At 42.7% G+C, this 19,124-nt stretch overlaps 1 protein-coding gene across 19 annotated transcripts in view; it reads left to right on the top strand.

The window, feature by feature from the left end:
* ADGRL3 (adhesion G protein-coupled receptor L3) overlaps positions 1 to 19,124 on the top strand; it is a 487,951-nt gene that overhangs the window by 332,714 nt on the left and 136,113 nt on the right. For 18 of the 19 annotated variants that reach the window (XR_015803337.1, XR_015803335.1, XR_015803336.1 and 15 more), the window contains one exon: positions 12,536 to 12,616. The exons of the other annotated variant lie outside the window; for it this stretch is intronic. Coding sequence is in view for 15 of the 18 variants with exons in the window: in XM_088164024.1 (XP_088020150.1) it covers positions 12,536 to 12,616 (81 nt within the window). In the remaining 3 variants the exon portion in view is untranslated. The remainder of the gene's footprint in view (positions 1 to 12,535; positions 12,617 to 19,124) is intronic. 19 annotated transcript variants of the gene reach the window in all.

Genomic DNA, 19,124 nt, shown 5'->3' with positions numbered 1-19,124 from the left:
TCTGGGGCATCTTGCAAAGGAAAAGCTTTCAGAGGACTTTACTCCTTGACCATAGGGATACAGGATTGGATGCCAAGGTCTCTAACCTGCTATGAAAATGTTCTTGTCCTTTTTGTGGATGCATCAGAGTATGGCTCCCTTCCCCACCCCTTCCTCCTCCCCTCTTTTCCTCCCCTCTGTCCATCTTTGCTCCTGTTTGATTTGCCTGGAAATAACAACAGCGTGATTCCTGAAATCCAGTAACTTGAGAAGGAAGCCCCATCTCTAATTAGGACATCCCTGGAGGGAAAGCACAATGAAAGCTTGAACTCCTGCACAAAGAAGTCACCTGTGCCAAGGAGCTTTAACACACTTTGAAATGACTGGCATAGGGAGCAGTCCAGCCACCTTCTCAGTGGCATTCCCCTCCATCCACAGGGGCTGTGGAAGTGAGGTGAACTTTTGACTGAGGCTTGCCCAGTATTCAGCTGGCTTACTTGGGGACTTAGGGCTAGATTTAGAAAGCTGAATTTATACTGAAGGTGTCACTGCCATGGTGGGGTCACAAGTACTTTCACACTGGAAGTTTTCTGTCTTTATTTCTTCTATTTATTTTCTTTAAGCAGATTATGCTGCATAACAATCCCTCTGCAGCAAGTGGGCTTCTTCATAATGCAAGTTACTGAAAGAAAAATATTATTTTATCAGATGCTTGTGTACACACAGTTCTTGCTGTAGTGGTCACTGAGCCATTTGGCCAACGTTACTTGAAACTATCATATCAATCAGAGCTGGAATGGCTGTTATTACTGAGACTGCATACAATCCCAAGATGCCAACCCAGATATCATACCTCCCTCTGAGTGTCCCCAAAGCCATTGAATGCTATTAGATATAACCCTACAAAAGAAAGATGAAACAGGATTGCTCTGTCCTTTTTCTGATCCAGGTAAAAAAAAGCATGTATCCATCCTGGGCTCCTAAACAATGAGATGGTCATTACTGGGGCTCAATGTGAAGCTAATTCTGTAGAAGTTAGAATCCCACATGGGTCAGATACCTAATCAGAAATAGAGGTGTTCTTCCTTTCTTGCTTAGGTCACGAGAGTGTAAAGAAAGAGCTTCATGTTGCTGATAGAGGCCAGGTTGTCCAGATAATTGAAGCTTGAATTTTTCAGTTCTTTAGTCAAGAGATCATTTAAGAAACCTGAATGCAAAGTTAAGGGTTAGCCTGCTAGAGGAAGTTGAGCTTGAAGTGGTGGTCAGGGCTAGTATGTATGAATATGTAAGTCTGTACATTCATTAAAGCAGCTAAAGGGTTGGAGTCTAAAGGGAAGAAAATACTTCTCTTGCATTGAGATATTGGATGATTGTGTTTCAGAGGTGATGGAATGTATGACTGAGGATAATTTGAATGCTGTAAAGGAAAATACTCTAAACTTGTCTATTAAGTTTATAGCAGCGTATTTTTCTGCAAAGAACAGGAGCCTGAAGCAGAACAAGCTGAAAGAGTTTTCAGCTGGGCTGAAACACACAACCTTTTGGGTGTACTTTTCAGACTCTGTGGTCTCATTTTCAGTCATGCTTTATGTTTCCTGTATTCTTTTGGGTGGTCTCCCAGGCACATCAGAAGCGATGTAGTATAACAGCCTCTTCCCCTGCACGTATGCAGCTAGATCCTTGGGATCAGGAAATTTGGCAGTGCCTGGGGACCCTTGCCCCAGTGCTGGCAGACAGAGCAGTGCCCCAGCAGACCTGTCTGCTGCCCTTGCAGAGGGCAGACATCCAGCATGATTCATACAGGGTGAAGGAGGCTCAGGCGAGAATTATTTGTATTATTCAAGGAGTACCAATCAGGATCTTATTGTTCTAGGCAGTGTGCAAACTTATAATCAAAACTGTCATCCAAAGGCCTACAGTAACATCATGGGAACTAAGATAAGAATAATCCTGAGACATGCTTGAAGGGCCTTAAGGAATGGAGGTCCCAAATACAGAATATCTGATGCTGAAAAATTTGACATTGTATGAAACATTTGGTCTGTAGATGTTTGGTATATGAACCTATGTTCTGTGCACAGTTATTCAGAAGTTTGTGAGCTGGAGCAGTTTCTGGCCCATTGTAAACTTCTCATTCCCTGGCCACAAGGAAGTAAGTAAGTGTAGGATGACAGCATGAAGGGAACAGACAGTAAAATCTTCTGTGTCATTCCTGACTTTGTGAAGCAATGAAAATGGACACAATGAAGCTTATAAAGTCCATAGTTGACTTCACTAGAAGTAAAATTCATAAGCTACAGACTTAAAATCTCTTTGAATCTATTCTGCTTCACAGGTCTTTGGGGAAAAAAAAAAATAAAAGAGCTATGTCGAGCATGGGTTTCCTCAGGTGGGTAAAGAGGAAAAATAAATATCACAATGTTTTGGTACTTAGCTCAAAAAACTGGAGAAAGACCCTATAAGCACAACAGCAGTCACCAAGTTACAAAACTGTGTTATATGCAGAGGTTAAAAGAGTGCAAAAACAACAAAGCACCAAAATGTCTTTGCAAAGCACTTTTGGGCTACTTGGCATTGCTGCTTTTTAGAGGACTGGAGATCTCTGAAGTTCCCAACCGAGGTGGTTGAAAAAGATGCTCTTTCACTGACTGTGACAGGAGCATGCTTAATCTTTGCTATAAAGTGGTAAGAGTGCTCCCAGGATTTGGCCATCAAAAATTGTATTCAGAATCGTCACTGATGCAGAAAGGTTAAAGATATATTCACAGCTGGGGACAAGGTTTAAAAACGCTTTGATTTCATTTTCTTTGGGCTGAGGAAGGGGAAGATGATTCCTAATGATTATTTAAAAAAAAAAAAAACAAAAAAAACTCCAGTAAGGTTTTCTTCAGATGGCTGATCTAGCAGTTTGCCTGATATTGTCATTGGAGATAAACTCAGGCCTATAAGCTCAGCTTCCTGTGCTGTTCATGCACCCAAACTGTATTGACTCTGTCCTCAGTGGCAGTCAGAAAGTCCATATGCAGTTACTGTATGTGAATTTGGGAAACTGTTGTGTTCAGATCCTGTATCTTTATGCAATGGGGAGATGCAAGAGACTTCTGAGACCTTCCTCTTCCTCTCAGAGTTTTCTCCATCCAGCTAGGTTAATGATGAACAGTGCAGCAAAAGTAGACTATCTCCCCTCTTCTCCCCTTTTCCCTGACATTGAACTGAAAACATGGATTCTTTAGGAGGCTTTTGATTGAGAGAGAAAACATGAAAACAGAGAGGAAATCTGTCAGAGTTGGATCAATTTGCCCAAACGACTCATTTTTTCAGCTGACAGCATCTTAGCACTCAGAGGGGAGTTGTCAAAATCTCTCTACAGGCAGTCATGTCCTTCATGCTGAGAAATACCTTATATTATCTTGAAAGATAAGAAAGAAGAAAAGAGAAAAGAAAAGACAAGATGGCTTAGATTCCTGTTCTTTTAGGTCACGGAGAAAATACCCATTCTTGTTTCATTTCTTCATCAAATCATGTTGTGTTAATCTCATTTGCTGCTTGATCACTCACTTTGAGATGGAGTCTGTCCCCTCTTGCAGTGTCCTGCTGCACCACTGCTGAGGCTTGGCAGCAGGCAGGAATGCAGAGCCAGCCCGGCAGCACTGCCTGTCTCAGGGCTCCTGATGCAGATCAAAAGAAGTGATTAAATGCAGTTAAGGTGCACTGACCCTCTCGGAAAACAGATTACTCATCTCTTTGCACTTCCTTAATGAGAGCAGTTGATTAAAAATACCTGTAATGAAGAAGATGCTTTAATGATGCTTCACTGTCTGACAGCCTTTTCTGGGCTGCAGTCGGGAATAGTCCCAGAAACCCATAGGAGATAAGATTGAAAGTTTGCATTGTGTACTGGCCATATAGCAATGGAAGATGCAGCTGATTCAGCTGGACTGGAGGATGCAGGTTGAGAGGCAGGGAATCAGGCCTGTGATCAAATGGGGGCTCACAGCAGAAGTGCAGGCAGTACTGGGGAGGTACAGTGTGGGAATGGAGATTGTGCTACACATGCAGAGATACGAAGGTTGGAAAATAAAGACAAAATTGGAGGGGAAATCTGCTATAGGCTATCACAAATGGAGGCAGGCGAGAGTGACGAATTCTTGGACCACATCACACAGTATCTGAAACCACGAGACACTTCATTTACTGTCTCCAGGCTGGTGACTCACAGATCTACCTGTCTGCTCTGGATGTGTCTCCTACCTCATAATCCAGCATCTCAGCTGATTTCTCTGACAACACCCCTGGATGCTTTGCTACTGAAATTTAAGCTCAGCATGGCAAGAGCTACTGCTTGATTTCTTCTCTCCCCCACTGCTCCCCTTTCTGCAATGAACCAGAGTGGCATAAGCAAGAGAATGACAGGGCTGTGTCCCAAGCTCTGCGTGTGAGGAGTTGCGTGCTGTAACGCATTTGGCTTTCATTAAACCCCTTGACCTGGAGTTGCTCTCTAAATTATGCTGGCAGGTGAATTTAAAGCTGTCTGAAAGGCAGCAGAGGAAGGTTGCAATTGGTGGGAGTCTCCCTGGGGCAAGGAAGAGAGTCTGATGTGGGGGTGGAGGGGTCGTCCAGATACAATGCCACTACTGTTCCCAGGTGTGGCTTTATGTTACGGTTAAACTGATAGCTGTCCCCATCCCACCTTGGCTCTTTCATTTTTGCCCTTTCCTATGCTTCAGATCTGGCACTGCTGCCACAGCAGCCTGAATTGGTTCTGCTCATTGAGCCAGTGGAAAACTAGTAATTACTGTTTTCAGTGGGGCATTTTCCATCAGATCAGCTCTACCTCGCTCTGTGCTTTCAGTAATTCCCAGATCTGCTCCAAGAGAGGGGATGGAAATGCCTGGCCATGTCACAGGGGAGAGGAGACTGCTCTGAAATGGTTCAGCTATCACGAGGCTGCAACCTTTGTTAGAAGCTGCACCCAGCTAAAAGAGATGGGGAGAAAAGAAATAGTCAGCAATATTCCATCCCCCCTCAAAGAAAGAGAAAACTAAACCAAAATCTTATGATGATGAGATCTGCTGCTCAGCATCTGATAGTGTGAGGTGAACAGCCCCAAGGAGATAGCTTTCAAAGCAGCATAAGGAATACTTTTGCCTCTGCATGAGATGGACTGGATGGCTTTGGCTGGGTTTTCCCTAAACTTCTCCATCCCAAGTCTTTTCAGGCATGCCTGAAGCAGAGCCCTTAGTGGCTTGACCCACTAAGGAGGTTGGAAACCTCCTGTTTGACTTTTGGGACAAGAGCAGAGTAGGGACAGCAGGAGCTGGCCCAGAGCTCCTCATATCAGATTCAGTCTCCAAGAGGTGGCTACAAAAAATCTCACTGGGTTTTGCTGCATTCACCATTGTTAAACCTGCTCTAGGTGGTTTGTGACCAATATTTGTAATCTGCTCTAGGGCTCCGAGGACTGCATTGCTCCAAATCCCTCTGCTTCCTCTGCACCAAAATCCTTCTCCTCCTGCCCCATGTTTTTCAGTACAGGTGACTGATAAATCATATTTCATAGCACAGCGAGCACATCTGGGACAGGAGGAAAAATTCAGTGTGTCGTGTTTCTTTAGCCTGCTGGGCAAGCCTCTGGGGAGACAAGCTCAAAAAATGTGCAGCCCTGGAGGTGAGGTTCCTGCTTTGGGCACTGGGGAAAACCAGGTTTGGATGCAGCCTTCCTGCATGTGCTGCCATATGGCAGGAGGGGGAAGGCAGGGAAGACAAGAGATCTTTAACACAGTTTAATTATCATGGCATGTGTGAAGTATTTCCCAGTTTTTTAAGTTCCTCTTCCTTCCCAGCCTTTATACCATCCCTCTTGTACCACAGTGTAGATTTTGGGATGTGCACTGCAGGATGCAGAGCATCACTGGAGCCAAGGTGCTGCTAAATCAAATGTTTTGAGTCCTTAGCAGAAGGATGAGGTTCATCTAAAAACCTAATTATGACTATCTAAAAACACAAATTATGATGATCGCACATCAAAACGAGGAATCTTAGTATGCCTTGAAGAAGCTCATTCACCTCTGACTTCAGCTGGAACATGAGTTTCTGAGTCCTAAATGCTCCTTGGAAAATACACATCTGCCACTAGTGCAAAGGTTCCAGTTGTTTTACCTGTTATAATACTCAGTTTTTAACCCATTCCTTTGGTGTTATTTTTGTCCTTATTTTCTCGTGCAGCTCAAAGCTAGCCTAAGGGTCGTTTTGATTTCCTTCCTCTCATGGCTAAGGCTGTTTGTTGTGACAAATTAAAAACAGGAATAGTATTGCCTCAAAAAAGTCTAGGCGAACCTCTGCTCATTCAGGTGCACTGCCAGGTGCTGCTTTTGGGTTTTCATTTACTCTAAAACATGAGATGCATGTGTGACAGGAACTTAGCCAAACATCTTCCCAGTTTACCCCTTTCCCTGCATTCCTCACTGAACTTTCTTCCTCGCATCCAAGGTCTTTGCATTTGGCAGCTGCCTCGACTGAGCCTGAAGTTTGCTTTAGTACTGGGAAACTCATCTGTATCCCATTGAGGCTGTTGGTGTTGGTACCCTCTGTTTTCAGCAGGCAGATGTGACCAGGAGCCAGCTGTCCCTCTTGGAAGCCACACTGCAGGTACCCTCCTTTTTCCTGCTGCAGTGGCTTTAAGCTGGCAGTAGTTCCCGGTGTGAAATACAAGAGGCAAAATGGCAAGAGAGCAGAGATAATGTAGTCAGAGAGTTCCTCTTGGAAAAGAGGGTTTTCTTGTATTCAGAAGCATCCACAGCTCCGAGGGAAGGACAGGGAAATGACCGTGGGAGCGAGGGAAGAAGAGGGAGCGCGTGAGTCGCTGCTACCCTAAGGAGTTAAAAGGGCACTGGGAGATGAAAGAGAGATGTACAGATGAAAGAGAGAGACTCCATAAAAGGCCATGAATAAATGAAGCAGTGGACAGAATCCGTGCTAACTCTGACATGTCTGAGGAAGAGAATGGCTTTATAAAAGCTTTATTTAAAAAGAAAGCTTTTAATGCAAAATGGAAAAGGGTGGGCAGTGAGGGAATGGTGTTTTGTAAATGAAAGGCAGAAAAAAAGGCTTCCAGGAGAAGTCTGAATATATGCAGAGTAATAGGTCTGAATTAAATTTGTTTAATGGCATGTCAAAAGAATTTGTTAACAAGCCCACCAGCTTTTTAATTTCTCTTTTCATATGTTTTCTATATATGCCTACATATTATGGGATTCAGAAAGACTCATGAGGAGAGCAAAAAGGGCATGAATAAAATTAACTAGTTTTGAAAATTAAAGAGGATGAGAGTGATGATCCTAGAAGCTGCACTCCAATAAAGTAAATGTAGTCGTTTGCTAGATAATAAATTGGATTTTTAAAAAATCTTGTTAACATTTACAGAATTACATCAATGTGCCCAAAAAGTAATGTTGCATTTTATAGATCAGATCATCACAGACAAACCAGACTGTTTTTAATTTTGTTTTTTCCAGTTACATGGGGGAAAACAAAAAAAGCCACAGCATGCAAAGAATATTTTATCTGTGGAGATGTTAGTAAAATTGTCGTTATGTTTTCCGAGACTTTTCCTCAGAATATGTATTTTGCATACCTAGTATGTGTCTATCCTATTGCTATTAAAAAAAAAAAAAAAAAAGTAAAAGTATATGAAAAACTGAAATCAAAGGCTCAGGAATGAATGCGTGGTTTCATGAGTATTAACGAATTGATGATCCAAGCAAGTGGACTAACAGATGAGGGATTAAATCAATGGAGGTGCCTGCATTCAGAGCTGCAGACCAAAAATGGTGTAGGAGAGGCAGTATCTGGGAACATGGGTCATCAGAGATACCAGCACGAAATTAAATTAAATCCTCTGCATGAAGTGCTGACTAGGTTGTCTAAAAGGGATCTTGGGAATTGGTGAACCTGTGGAAGACAAAAGAATGCTAAAAGAGGCTGGAAAATGGGTGGAAATATGAGTAATCTGACATGACAGCAAAAAAATGTGTTGCAGTGATTGCCTGTGGATAAGGACAGCAAAGAAAGGGGACTCTCATCCCTTGAGAACAAAGAGTGTGAAGCATGTTTGTTTTAAAAAATTTATCTCCTGGTGGCTTCTCACTGCTGCTGCTGGATCTGAGTCAGGAGTGGGACAGAACTGCAGTTCAGGTCCACGAGTGTCCATTCCCACCATGGGCACTGAGCAGAGGAGCAGCAGGGAAAAGGGAGAGCCATCCATTCAGGTGACTGTGGATATTTATCTTCTTGGCATCACCAGGGCATTAGGAGACAAGTCATCAAATGTTTTAAAAAGCCTTATTTTTAGCCTGGTAAATTTTGGGGGTTTGAATCTTTCAGTCTTATGTTTTCTATTCAGGTTTTCTCTTTGATAGTGCTCTGGAAAATCTCAGGTAGAACATGAGCAGGGGCCAGGCAGAAAATTTTCCCATATGCACACATGAAATAGGCATTGTACTCTAGAAGAATCTAATGTCACCAGCACTGGAAATTGGGCCCAGCATCAGGAGGAAGGCCTGCCCTCTCAGGTACTACATACAGTGGGTATGCTTCCAAAAAGGATCAGGAGGAAGGGATTCTAGTAGATAAATAGATGAGAGTTCTTTGTTGCTACTTTACTAGGTTAGTCCATGCATTTGCAGATTTTTTCTGTAGTTTTGTATCACTGCATCTGTAGATGACTAAATCACTTAGGGGCAGATTTTTGAAGATGTGTGGATGTTTATTTTCTGTCTATGAGCATCCAGATCCCTTTTTAAAAAAACAGTTTTAAAAAAATCCCTTAGGCCAAGTTATTGTGTTTCCTTCAGTCTTTACAAAACATTATCTTTGTTCTTCTAAGTTATTGGCTTTTTAAAATGCATTGTGTCTCTCATGTGTCAGACCTGAAAATAATGGCCACTCAAGCACTTTTTCTAATTCACAAACATCTTTCTCGTTTCCTCTACCTGAGGAAGGCATGTCACCAGATAGACTTCCAAGGTCATATCCATCCTGTTGCTCCCAAAATCGTTTCTACCAAACACGAGGTTTTCTTTTTCACATGGTCACAGCACATGCAGGTGGCCTAGCTGCTGTGAAGACTGCTGGCTTGTGGCTCCCTGTGCCACACCTGCTGTTTGCCCTGTCTCACCTGAGATGGTGCTGATATTTAGGCAGTGTTGGCCAGGCCTGCATCCCTGTGTTGTGATGCAAGAAAAGCAGGTCAGGGATGATCCACAGCTGTCTTCCAGCATTAGCCCTCGCAGGGAGCCATGAGCAGAGGCAAGAGAGATAAAGGAAATGGAACACAACCTGAGCTGCTAGGTACAAAATTGGCAACTTCATCAAGTATTACTTTGATGGCTACACTTGATTGCTGTTTACTTTTTTACCTGGAAGCTGGCTGCAGAAAGAGCAGATGGTTATAGGCAGGGTGGGATTGGGAGAAGGCCATGCAAGCTGTTCTGATACGAGGAGTGCTCAACTTCCCATCAGCAACAGAGACATCTTGACCTTTGGTATTTTGTCAGAAGTCTTCTTTCTTTTTCCTGCACCACTGTCAGCTCAGACTTCATGTACAGAGAAAACAGCTGAAGGATTGGAGAGACAGGCGTGTGGAGTGTTGGAGTGTTTCTGCCTTTTATTTTATTTTACTTTTTTAAGGCTCTCACATCTATCTTTTAAAGTGCTTTTCTACAGCAACTGGAACTGAAGAGAGGGAGATAGGAGTCCCTCATTCCTAGGGCTGGGGCTTGCAGTAAGCATCTGAAACTGCAAAACTCACTCCACAGGGACTGGAGTCTGCCTCACTTGGGAAAGCTCGTTCTGCAAGTCTTTGAGATCAGCTTCAGCTGTACCACTAATATCAGTCTCAAAACCTTTCATAGGTCCAATGGGTAAAAGTTTGGTTTTCAATTGAGTAAGTGGCAGCACTTTTAATGCCATTATAGCCAAGAAGACCATGTGCTTGTCTACCAGTCCCATTGCCAGGCCTTGCTTCAGACACCTCCCCTTGCCTCCCTTCCCTCAGTTGTCTCAAAAGTCAGCAGTAGTAAAACCAAAGCAAAAATGTATAGGCAATAACAGTAGAACCAAAGCAAAAATGTGATTCTATTGATTACTTATAAGGTAACAGTGGAGACCCTTTGTTTCTCTAGTGTGAACACTCTGATGATTCTGAAGAACAAGTGAGCTGGCGTTCATGCCCAAAAAATGAATCACAGCAATTGTTTGCATTGCTTTTTTTGGAGAAGGAATATTAAAACCCAAAGTTTAATTTATTAGCATTGGAAGAAGTGTGCAGTCTAACAGAAATCTGTTTTTTCAGTAGTAGTATGTAGTAGTAGTAGTAACAGAAGTTCGATTTCTTTTTTTTTTTTAGAAGTACTGTGTTTTGCATCAGCAGCAAAGAGATAAAAGCTTTCTGCAACTTGTTTCATTTATCACTAGAGAGCACTTGATGCTACTGCTTCCTCCATATAAAGTAAAAGCCTTAATAAGGCAATAATAAGATTCCATAGTTATTACTGAATTGTAATGAATGTCTAAACAAACAGATGTTTTTTAGTCTTTCGTGTAATGTGGATGTATCTTCTTTACTTCAGCCTAGCCCTTTAAGCTTCCAGAATAATTCTTTTTTTGGTTTGCACCCAGGAAGACCAAGTGATTAAAAAAACTAATCAAATAAAAAACAAACCAAAAACCAAATGTCAGCAGTGTGCCCAGAGCAAGTCCAGCAAAGGACCATACTGATGATAAAGGGATTGCAGCATCTCTTTGTGGGGATGGGCTGAAAAGCTGTGAGTATCCAGCCTGGACCAGATCATCCAAGGGATCTTACTGATGTATATAAGTACACGATGACAGGGAATAAAGGAGATGGAACCAGGCTCTTCTTACAAGCAGATAGTGGAAAAGATTTTCTTTTTTTTTTTTCCTATGAGGGTGGCAAAACGCTGGTACAGATTGCCCAGAGAAATTGTGGAGTCTCCATCCTTAGAGATATCGGAAATCAGATTGGACACTTGCTGTGGGCTCTTGCTGCCCTTGAGCTGGGCTAGGTGATTTCCAGAGTTTCCTGCCAAGCTCAGCTATTTTACATTTCAGTGGTATCTTTGATGCAGCAAATGGGGAGACTGTTCTGTGGTTGTAAGGGCACTGATCATCCTGCACATTGAGCAGCTTGGAGTGAGAGCAGACTGTCTGTTTCTGCTGCGGAACCAAGCAGCTATTAAATGATGACTTTTGCTCACTAATGACATCAAATGGGTTTTTAACATGTAAACGAGAAGAGGAAAGCAGAGTAACTTGTTATTTGCTATGGGTTTGCCTGAAGCAGATTTCCCATGTTAAAGCACTTAAAAGCAAATACAGAATTTATGATGTGTCGGTAGATTTTAAACCTGAATTACGTCCAGTTGTTGTAATGGCTAATAATGCAGATTATCTGAGTCATCCTCGGTGTAAAGCAGTAAATATAACCTGCACATTCAGACACACTTCTTTTTTTTTTTTTTTTCTTTCTCTCCCCTTTCTCATTAATATTTTATCTCCCTGAAGAGATGTTTTCAAGATATTATGTGCACCAGCATACTGTGCTTGTGGTATTCCTGGATGTCATTACAAAGAAGCCTGAAGAGTGTACTGCTGCTCCTCTGCCTGTGACGCTAGCTTGGAAATTGCTTGGAGCAACAACAGCAAGTGTCAACAGGGAGCTGTATTAATTATTTGGAATGTGTCTCTTAAGAGGAATCAACTGCTTTTATTGCAGAACGAATATTACTTGAAATGGGAAGGTTACTCTAACTGTTATCATAATCTATGTGTCATTAACTTTCCATGTTTAGAAGAAGAGATTAACAACCCTGTAAATTGGTACAGTAAATAGATGAATTATAAAAAACTGTTTTTATTATAAATAGAAGTTTCTTGATATAGCTACCTCCAAATTACTGGAGAAGGATTGAGTCTTTAGCAACTGAGAAACTGCATGATGGTGTTGGCAGCCAAAAAATCTTCCACTCATGTGAAAGCAGTGCTGAGCTCTGAGAAATGAAACATGTATCTCCTGCAGGTGGGACAAACAGGTGGGATTGTGCTTCATACCATGCTTCCTTCAAAATGGCTGTGGCGTGGGAATGCTTGTTTCCCTCTTAAAGTGAGATTAACAGATTGAATAGGCTTGTGTGAAATTGGGTTCTCTTCCATAGCATATACATGTATATATATATATATAGAGAGAGAGAGAGAGAGAGAACAGGTTTCAAGAGAACATGGTGTAATGTATATGTAGTAGTGGTAAAGCAGGTGTAACTAAAGTTTACCAGAGTACCCGTGTCTGCAAGGAAAAGTGAGAGATGGAAGTGGTTTCAGCTTGTCATCAGGTGCCTCCACAAAATGGAAGTTCATTGTGAAAAACACACAGAACAAAATACATGCAAACCTTTTTTTGGTCCAAATGCTGTGTATTTGACTATAGCCCTGATAGATCTCTGTAGGAAACAGCAGAACTAAACCACTTATTTGTCCACAGGGCAGGCTCACCATGGGCAGGTTTCCTATATTGCCCCACCAATCCACCTGGATTCGGATCTGGAGAGGCCGCCATCCAAGGGTGAGTCAGTGGGACAGTCTCCATTCACTCACATTCCAAACCAGCCACAGGCCTGGGTGGATATCACTCACTTGATCACTGAGCCTCCATGGCCAAGCTGTCACCCTCCATCCGAGGACACTCTGGGGAGAAAATTAATTCCTGAAGGAGAGACATATGTGAGATGAGCGTGTCCCATGTGTCCCATTACATAGCTTTGAACATCCCATCACTTCACAGGGTGGTTTGCTCTCTCCACTAGTTTACTCCTGCAGAGACAGGTACACCTTAGGTCCTGCCTTGTGTCTTGCACCTTTCCTTCCTATCGGTAGTGCAAAGGCACTGGGAGCTGGTGGCAGAATGCAAAAGGGCAGATTTCAGCTGCCCCTCAGGTGAGTAAAGGGTACAGAACGTGTTGTACGGTGGTTTTCAAGCCTGGATTCAGTCCTCATTGCTGTTACTTGAGGGTTTTTCTAGACTTGGTGAGGAAATGTTCAATATAGGATTACTCAAATTTTAAGTGGGCTAATTGTCCTTGGGAGTGATGCTAGTAGTCAATATGTACAGAGTAAGTCCAGAATAGCCCTGTTAAGACAGGTGCCTGTCTTGAATGGTGCAAATAAAGCAATATGTATGCAAGCCCTTGATTTCTCTGCCCCATTTAGAGGATCATTCCCTAGTGCTGAGCCCCCAGTGTTTGCCTCTGAGGCCTGGGGAAATAAGCTTGTCCCCAAAGCAAGCATATGTGGTGGTGCAGACTTCTTACCCCTCCCTTTGCTCCTTTTGGTTAGGCTAGTCAATATTCAATATCAAAGTAAATATCTATTCTTCTTGGAATAGATAATAGCAAAGCAAAAATCAAACAAGAATATGAAGGGATTTCTTGGTCAATTCTGCAAGTGTGTATGAACATCAAACCCAGGGAATGCTGTGGAAGAAGAGAAGGGGAGGAAGAGGACAGCTTAAGTGTAATAGCATAGAGATATATTCTATACCTTAAGTTTGTGGTTTTTCCCCTTTTCCCACTCTTCAAAGAGTACCAAATTGACCTGTGTGGTGATTGTCAGCATTCTGTGTGTTTGTGCCTGCACGTGTTTCTCTAACTGCTCTTAATTGAAAAATGTGAGGTGGAGCCCGGCTGGTGAGGATGCCAGATTCACAGTCCTCTCTCCAAATCTGGTCTTGCCATTAGTCGGGCTGGTTGAGTGCAATCTCCTGGCAGTCCACAACCTCCATTGTGCCTTAAGTGAACTACCCTGGGATTTGACATGTGCATTTGAGACCATCAGCTTTTTCTAAGTCATTTGAAAACCTCCAGTTCTGTGGTAAAATTTACTACCTTGCTTTTATAGCAGAGCACTCTAGTGAGGCAGAGACAGTTATGACTTGCAGGACCTTCTTGCTCTAGTCTGTCATTGAGGTGATGAATCAGAGCTTACTTAGAATAGGTCAATGTAAATCCTTGCCTTGGCATCTAAACAGACTATGGAAGATTGAAGGATGCCAGAACAGCAGCAGACAGAGAACCTGTGTCTTGCTTTCTCCAAGCTGAAAGAGCTAATGACTAAGAAAACTTCAGTGATCTGCCCTTCATGAGGGCAGAGCTACCTCAGCAAGATAAATGGCAGTGCCACCAGGAGCAGGGCAAAGTGGGTCAGGCAGAACAGTTGCAGTGCTTGCAGAGAGGGTAAAATAGAGTTTATCCAGCATGAACTGCTGCACTGACAGCTTTCACCAAGGCCTCCACCCCCCTAGCTGAGATATCTTAAAGAAGAAGCTGCTCATGATGGAAGGATTGATACTATTGCTGCTGTGTGCTGGTAAAAGGACTTGAATACTCTTGTGTAACTTAATAGGAGAGGGCCAGAGAGAAAGCCAGCTCTGGAGGCATCAATCTCTTAGCTGGTGAATAGTGTCTGTTAAGAACATAGTAATTGGTACTGTCTCCTGGGGGAAGAGCAAGGCTTTTCCTCTGGCCCTGTGATGTGGGACGTGTAGCTCTGCTGCATCATTTCTAGCTTCAGCATCCAAAATCCATTAAAGTATTGTAATATTTCCTTTTTCCCTAAGTATATTAGGCTTATGAGTCCTTTTTGTTTGTCTCCTTTTTCTTGCACCTTAGGACATGCTTGGGTCATGTTCCAAGCTTCATCCCATAGCCATAAGAGCTGTTTTAAACAAAGGAGTCAAAAACACCTGTCCTTAAGCTTGTGTTCCTCCACATTTCCTGTAGCTGGATCTCTAAAACCAGAGCAGCATTATGACAGTCAGCATAAATCACTAATGCTTGTGGCTACTCCTTCAATGTTCTTCATTTTCCCTCCATGCTTCCCCTTGCCCTAAGCTGAACACCAGGTGCTGGTCAACCTTGCACTTAGAGTGGCAAAAAGAAGCATCCACCATACAGTTTTAATTGTAATAAACGGAAATAGAACCTGGGTAGTATGCTTTAAGAGAAGAATCTTTCCTTCCTGTATTATCGAAAAAAGATACAGCTTTAGTGCTCCTGTGGGTCTATGCAGTTGCAATTCTCAGCTGACAGATTTATTTGTAACTGCCTCTTCCTTCTCCTTTTTAAAAACTTTATCACTGGTGACATTTACACACATTGTTTATGCATGCAGGGGATTTTTACCTGCCTTTCAGAGTCCTGACGCTGGTGGTGAATAGAGTATAAACTGCAGTAGTTTACTAGTACATTAGTGTCAGTGTGCATTACAGGGTAATTACTCTGAGCCACTGCTCTGTGCAGCCACCCAGTAATGACACTGTACATCACTGAATAGAAATGAAGCCTTGAATCAGCATTTTTCATCAAGACACTCCTTAGTCCCCACCCGCTTTTTAATTCAGGGCTGTTGTAAAATTAGTTCCATATATGAAGCACTGTTAACTGCTGCTTTTACACCTCCTTTCAATCCAACAATTTGGATGTGACTACATGATTTTTATGCAAATGTTTACACCTTCTTTGTACAGAATAATTCCAGACATAGCTGAGACGTTAGCTCGGCTAACTGAAGATTAAACCTGTGTTTAAAAATGGTTACTCACAATAGCAAGGAGTTTCACAGATGAGAGTGACACTGATACTCTGGCTTAGAAAGGGATTTTATAGAATTATTATATATAGCAATAAATTAAATTAAATGTTTATACTCAGATTCTGCCAGGTACTAAAACACAATAGAGAAGTGAATTAAGCACACCAAATATGTGCCCTAAAACTATTTATAAAGCTGTGTAGAAGCAGATTTTAATGTATATATGGAATCATATTAAACTTGAAATGTGTGCCTGGCATTTAAAGCTAGGCATCCTGAGAAACTCGCCCTGTTGAGCTGATGTTTTGTAAAGGTTTCCTTTTAAGCTGAAATCCAGAGACTAGTTATCTTGCAGATTGATATACTTGAAGTCAGTACATTTCCTAAACATGAACTGATAAGCAAAACTCTGTACTAGTTCCCAGTTCTAGAAATAAAATAGCAAATAAAGGAGGCACAGGAAGTTCTTACCCTTCTGTGCAGATTTCTCTAGCCAGGGAGGTTGTTATGGAACCGTGTTAAGGCACTGTGGGAGGTTTTCCTGTAAACCTCAGTTATCAGGTTCATATTCCATAAACACAGATTCTGACCCTAGTCCTTAGATAGCACGTCAGGGAGCCAGAGGTTTTGCTGGGTTTGCACTTTTCCATTTTAGTGGAAGATGTCCCTTTGTACTTTCTTTCCTCAAAACCTGTATCCGTTCTGCCATTTTTCCCCCCTTTGCATTTGCAATCTCTGAGGGAGACCCTTTCCTGAACAGCAGAAGCACAGTGAAATCTTATAACCAAAAATAGGGTAGGCTCTTTGTAAGTATGTGTTCTGGGTCTTATTTATTTTTTTCCCTCCCAAAGGTCCTAAGAGGGTCGATGGCTTTGCAGATGATGTAGGAGGATCTGACAGCTGGGCTTATTGCACAGCCCCAGTCCTCCTTCCAGGTCCAGAGAAGGGGAGTGCTGGGCAGGGAGACCCAGTGGCACTCCTTGCCTTGATTCAAGCTGACTCGTGGGGTCACATATCCTGTGCTCACCAGCCCTGGGACACCAGCCTGCCTGCCTCTGCCTCCCCAGGTCCAGCACTGTGACAGAGGTGCTGTTCAGGACTCTGCTGTGAGCCAACAGTGGCCAGGCACCTTCTCTCTCCAGGCTTTTTCATTTTTTGCTGGAGCTCCCCTGGGGAAGGCATTCTCTCTGTTCAGAAGTCCTTTGCAGTGTCCCTCTACTGCTCTTAGAGGTCCTGCTTTTACTCATCCTGCTCCTTCTGAGTTAGCTATATGTTTCCAGCTTCTTAAGGCAATATTATTTTCCTCACATCATTCAGGTGGAAGAGTCCAGGGGAAAGACTAATTTGATGCCTTTGAGCCAAGAAAGGATCCTGCAGTGAATGCTATTTGGGGTCTCCTATGCTCAGGACCCTCATTCTCTTTTCCCTCTGCGATTCTGGGATGCTGTATTGTGTCCTGCTCTTTCTTGATCATGTACTTTGGTTTTGCTCAGCCTTTTTTTCAAGGATGACATCTCTCAGGGCTTCCCCTTTGTGGCTGTGCTAAGCCCCCTAGAGCATCCCACTCACTCCAGCACGGGGTGTGAGTACTCATTGCAGCAAGCCAGCACCATTCTGTTATCCCGTGTGGATTTTAGGAAAGCAGTGTGTGAGAGGCACGCAGGTAACTGGTATTGCACCAGCTGGGTTGAAGGGAGGTGACTGTCACCACACCTGCACCATCCGTGGAAAGGTTTTGCAATGACTGCAAGCCTCATGTGTACTGTGAATTTGTAAGTGCCTTGTTTCAAAGTCTGTTCTTGAATCTGTCTACAGAGATTTGTTTGTTGTGTTCCTTTGCTGTTTGTTTGCTTTTCATTTGAGTTCTGTTTACGTTTTTTCCTCCCCCTTGTTATCACAGCCTCATTTGAGGCTGGATTCCACCTTCAAACAGGTTGGCATTGCAATGGGGGTGAGTTTTGGGCGGGTTGGTAGGTGTGGATGCAGGAATCTACTGCCAGATATAAAGCTTGTTTGGATCCTGAAAATGGTGGAGGGATGGATGAGCTCTGATACAACACTTCTCTCAGTTTTATGCAGAGCTCTCAGAAAATCTCCCATTGTGGCTCAGGTCTATATTGAAATGTCCACCTTTCTGGATTACACTGATGTTCCTAGGGCAGGCAGCTGCTTTGAACGTGGGCCATGCTCCATATTTATTAATTTCTCATTAAGTATCATGGTTGGGGCTAACAAGTATCACAACCAGAGCAGCCAGAGCTCCTGGAAATCCTGCAGCCAGCCTGTAGTTCTGTTTGCTTGTTGCCAGCAGTGAGGTCCTGCCTTGCATCCTGTAGCTCTCCACAGTCAGAAAGAGTTAATTGCACACTGCTCACCATTTTGGTTTCCACTGTGGTGCTGAACTGTTGCTCTGATTTCTCTGGAATGTGTGTTTTCACTGCAGAGGAGCACCTTGGGGCATTGCTGTTTATTTATAAGATAACAGCATTTGCTCTAGCTGAAAGCTGGAGCTAACAAAGTCTCTCAAGGAGGAGTGCTAACTCCTGTGTGCTGGTGGAAACTGTTCATATTTACACTTGAAAATATTTAAGGATTTTGAGGAAGGGGGGAAGAACAGTCTGAGTGATATTTAACACCTTTTCCATTATTCTTAGTTATCTGAAAAAAAAAATTAAAAGGGCACTTTTTAAGAAGCTTTTTTTTTACCAGCTAGCTACTACCTTGTAAAGGAGATTTGCTATGGAGATCAGCCTGAGCTGTGATTTAAAGATGCCTTGAAATGTTACTCTTTGTAGGCCGTTTGAAGCCACTGTATGACCTGATAAGCTCAAAATGGACATGGACATGCACCCAGGAGATTGTTTTGACAGTGGCTTTCGTTTTCCGCTGCACTGAGTTTTGCCACTCGCCATCAGTGGTGGAAGTTTTCACCCACCTGACAGTGGCAACAGCTGGAAAGTAGAGTCAGCTATGGTGGTGCACCCTCAAGCATCACTAATCTAAAGTGAATGTCCTATTACCAGCTTGAAAAAAGCTGTTGAACCAGTTCAATGTGAAAAAAAAAAAAAAAAAAAAAAAAGAGTGTAGTGCTGCATACAGCATCAGACCCTTCTCAAACTTTTTTTTTTCCTTTTCTGCCAGACTAATTTTTGGCTACACTGCTCTTCCTGAAATATTTATAGGGCAAATAACTGCTTTAAATGAGCAGATGGGGGAGACATAAGACAAGCTGTTAAATTAATAAACATGTGTGGTGCTTTATCAGTAAGGGAGCCCATTTTGGCATTTCTTCTGGATGATTTGTATGGCCTATCACCATTGCACCTGGTGCAGGGACAAGAAATGGGCACTTAATAACCAAACAATGTGCAAACTCCTTCCATTATAACTTCATTATGTCAGATATAATCGTCTATAACTAGATGTCAAATACATAATTTATGTCCAGCTCCCCTGTGGAATAGTGGGCATATGAATGAATGGCC

The sequence above is a fragment of the Sturnus vulgaris genome, chromosome 4, assembly GCF_052056855.1.
Source record: "Sturnus vulgaris isolate bStuVul1 chromosome 4, bStuVul1.hap1, whole genome shotgun sequence".
NCBI lineage: Eukaryota > Metazoa > Chordata > Aves > Passeriformes > Sturnidae > Sturnus > Sturnus vulgaris.
The sequence above is the reverse complement of the archived record's forward strand: the minus strand, read 5'-3'. Positions and strand labels throughout refer to the sequence as shown.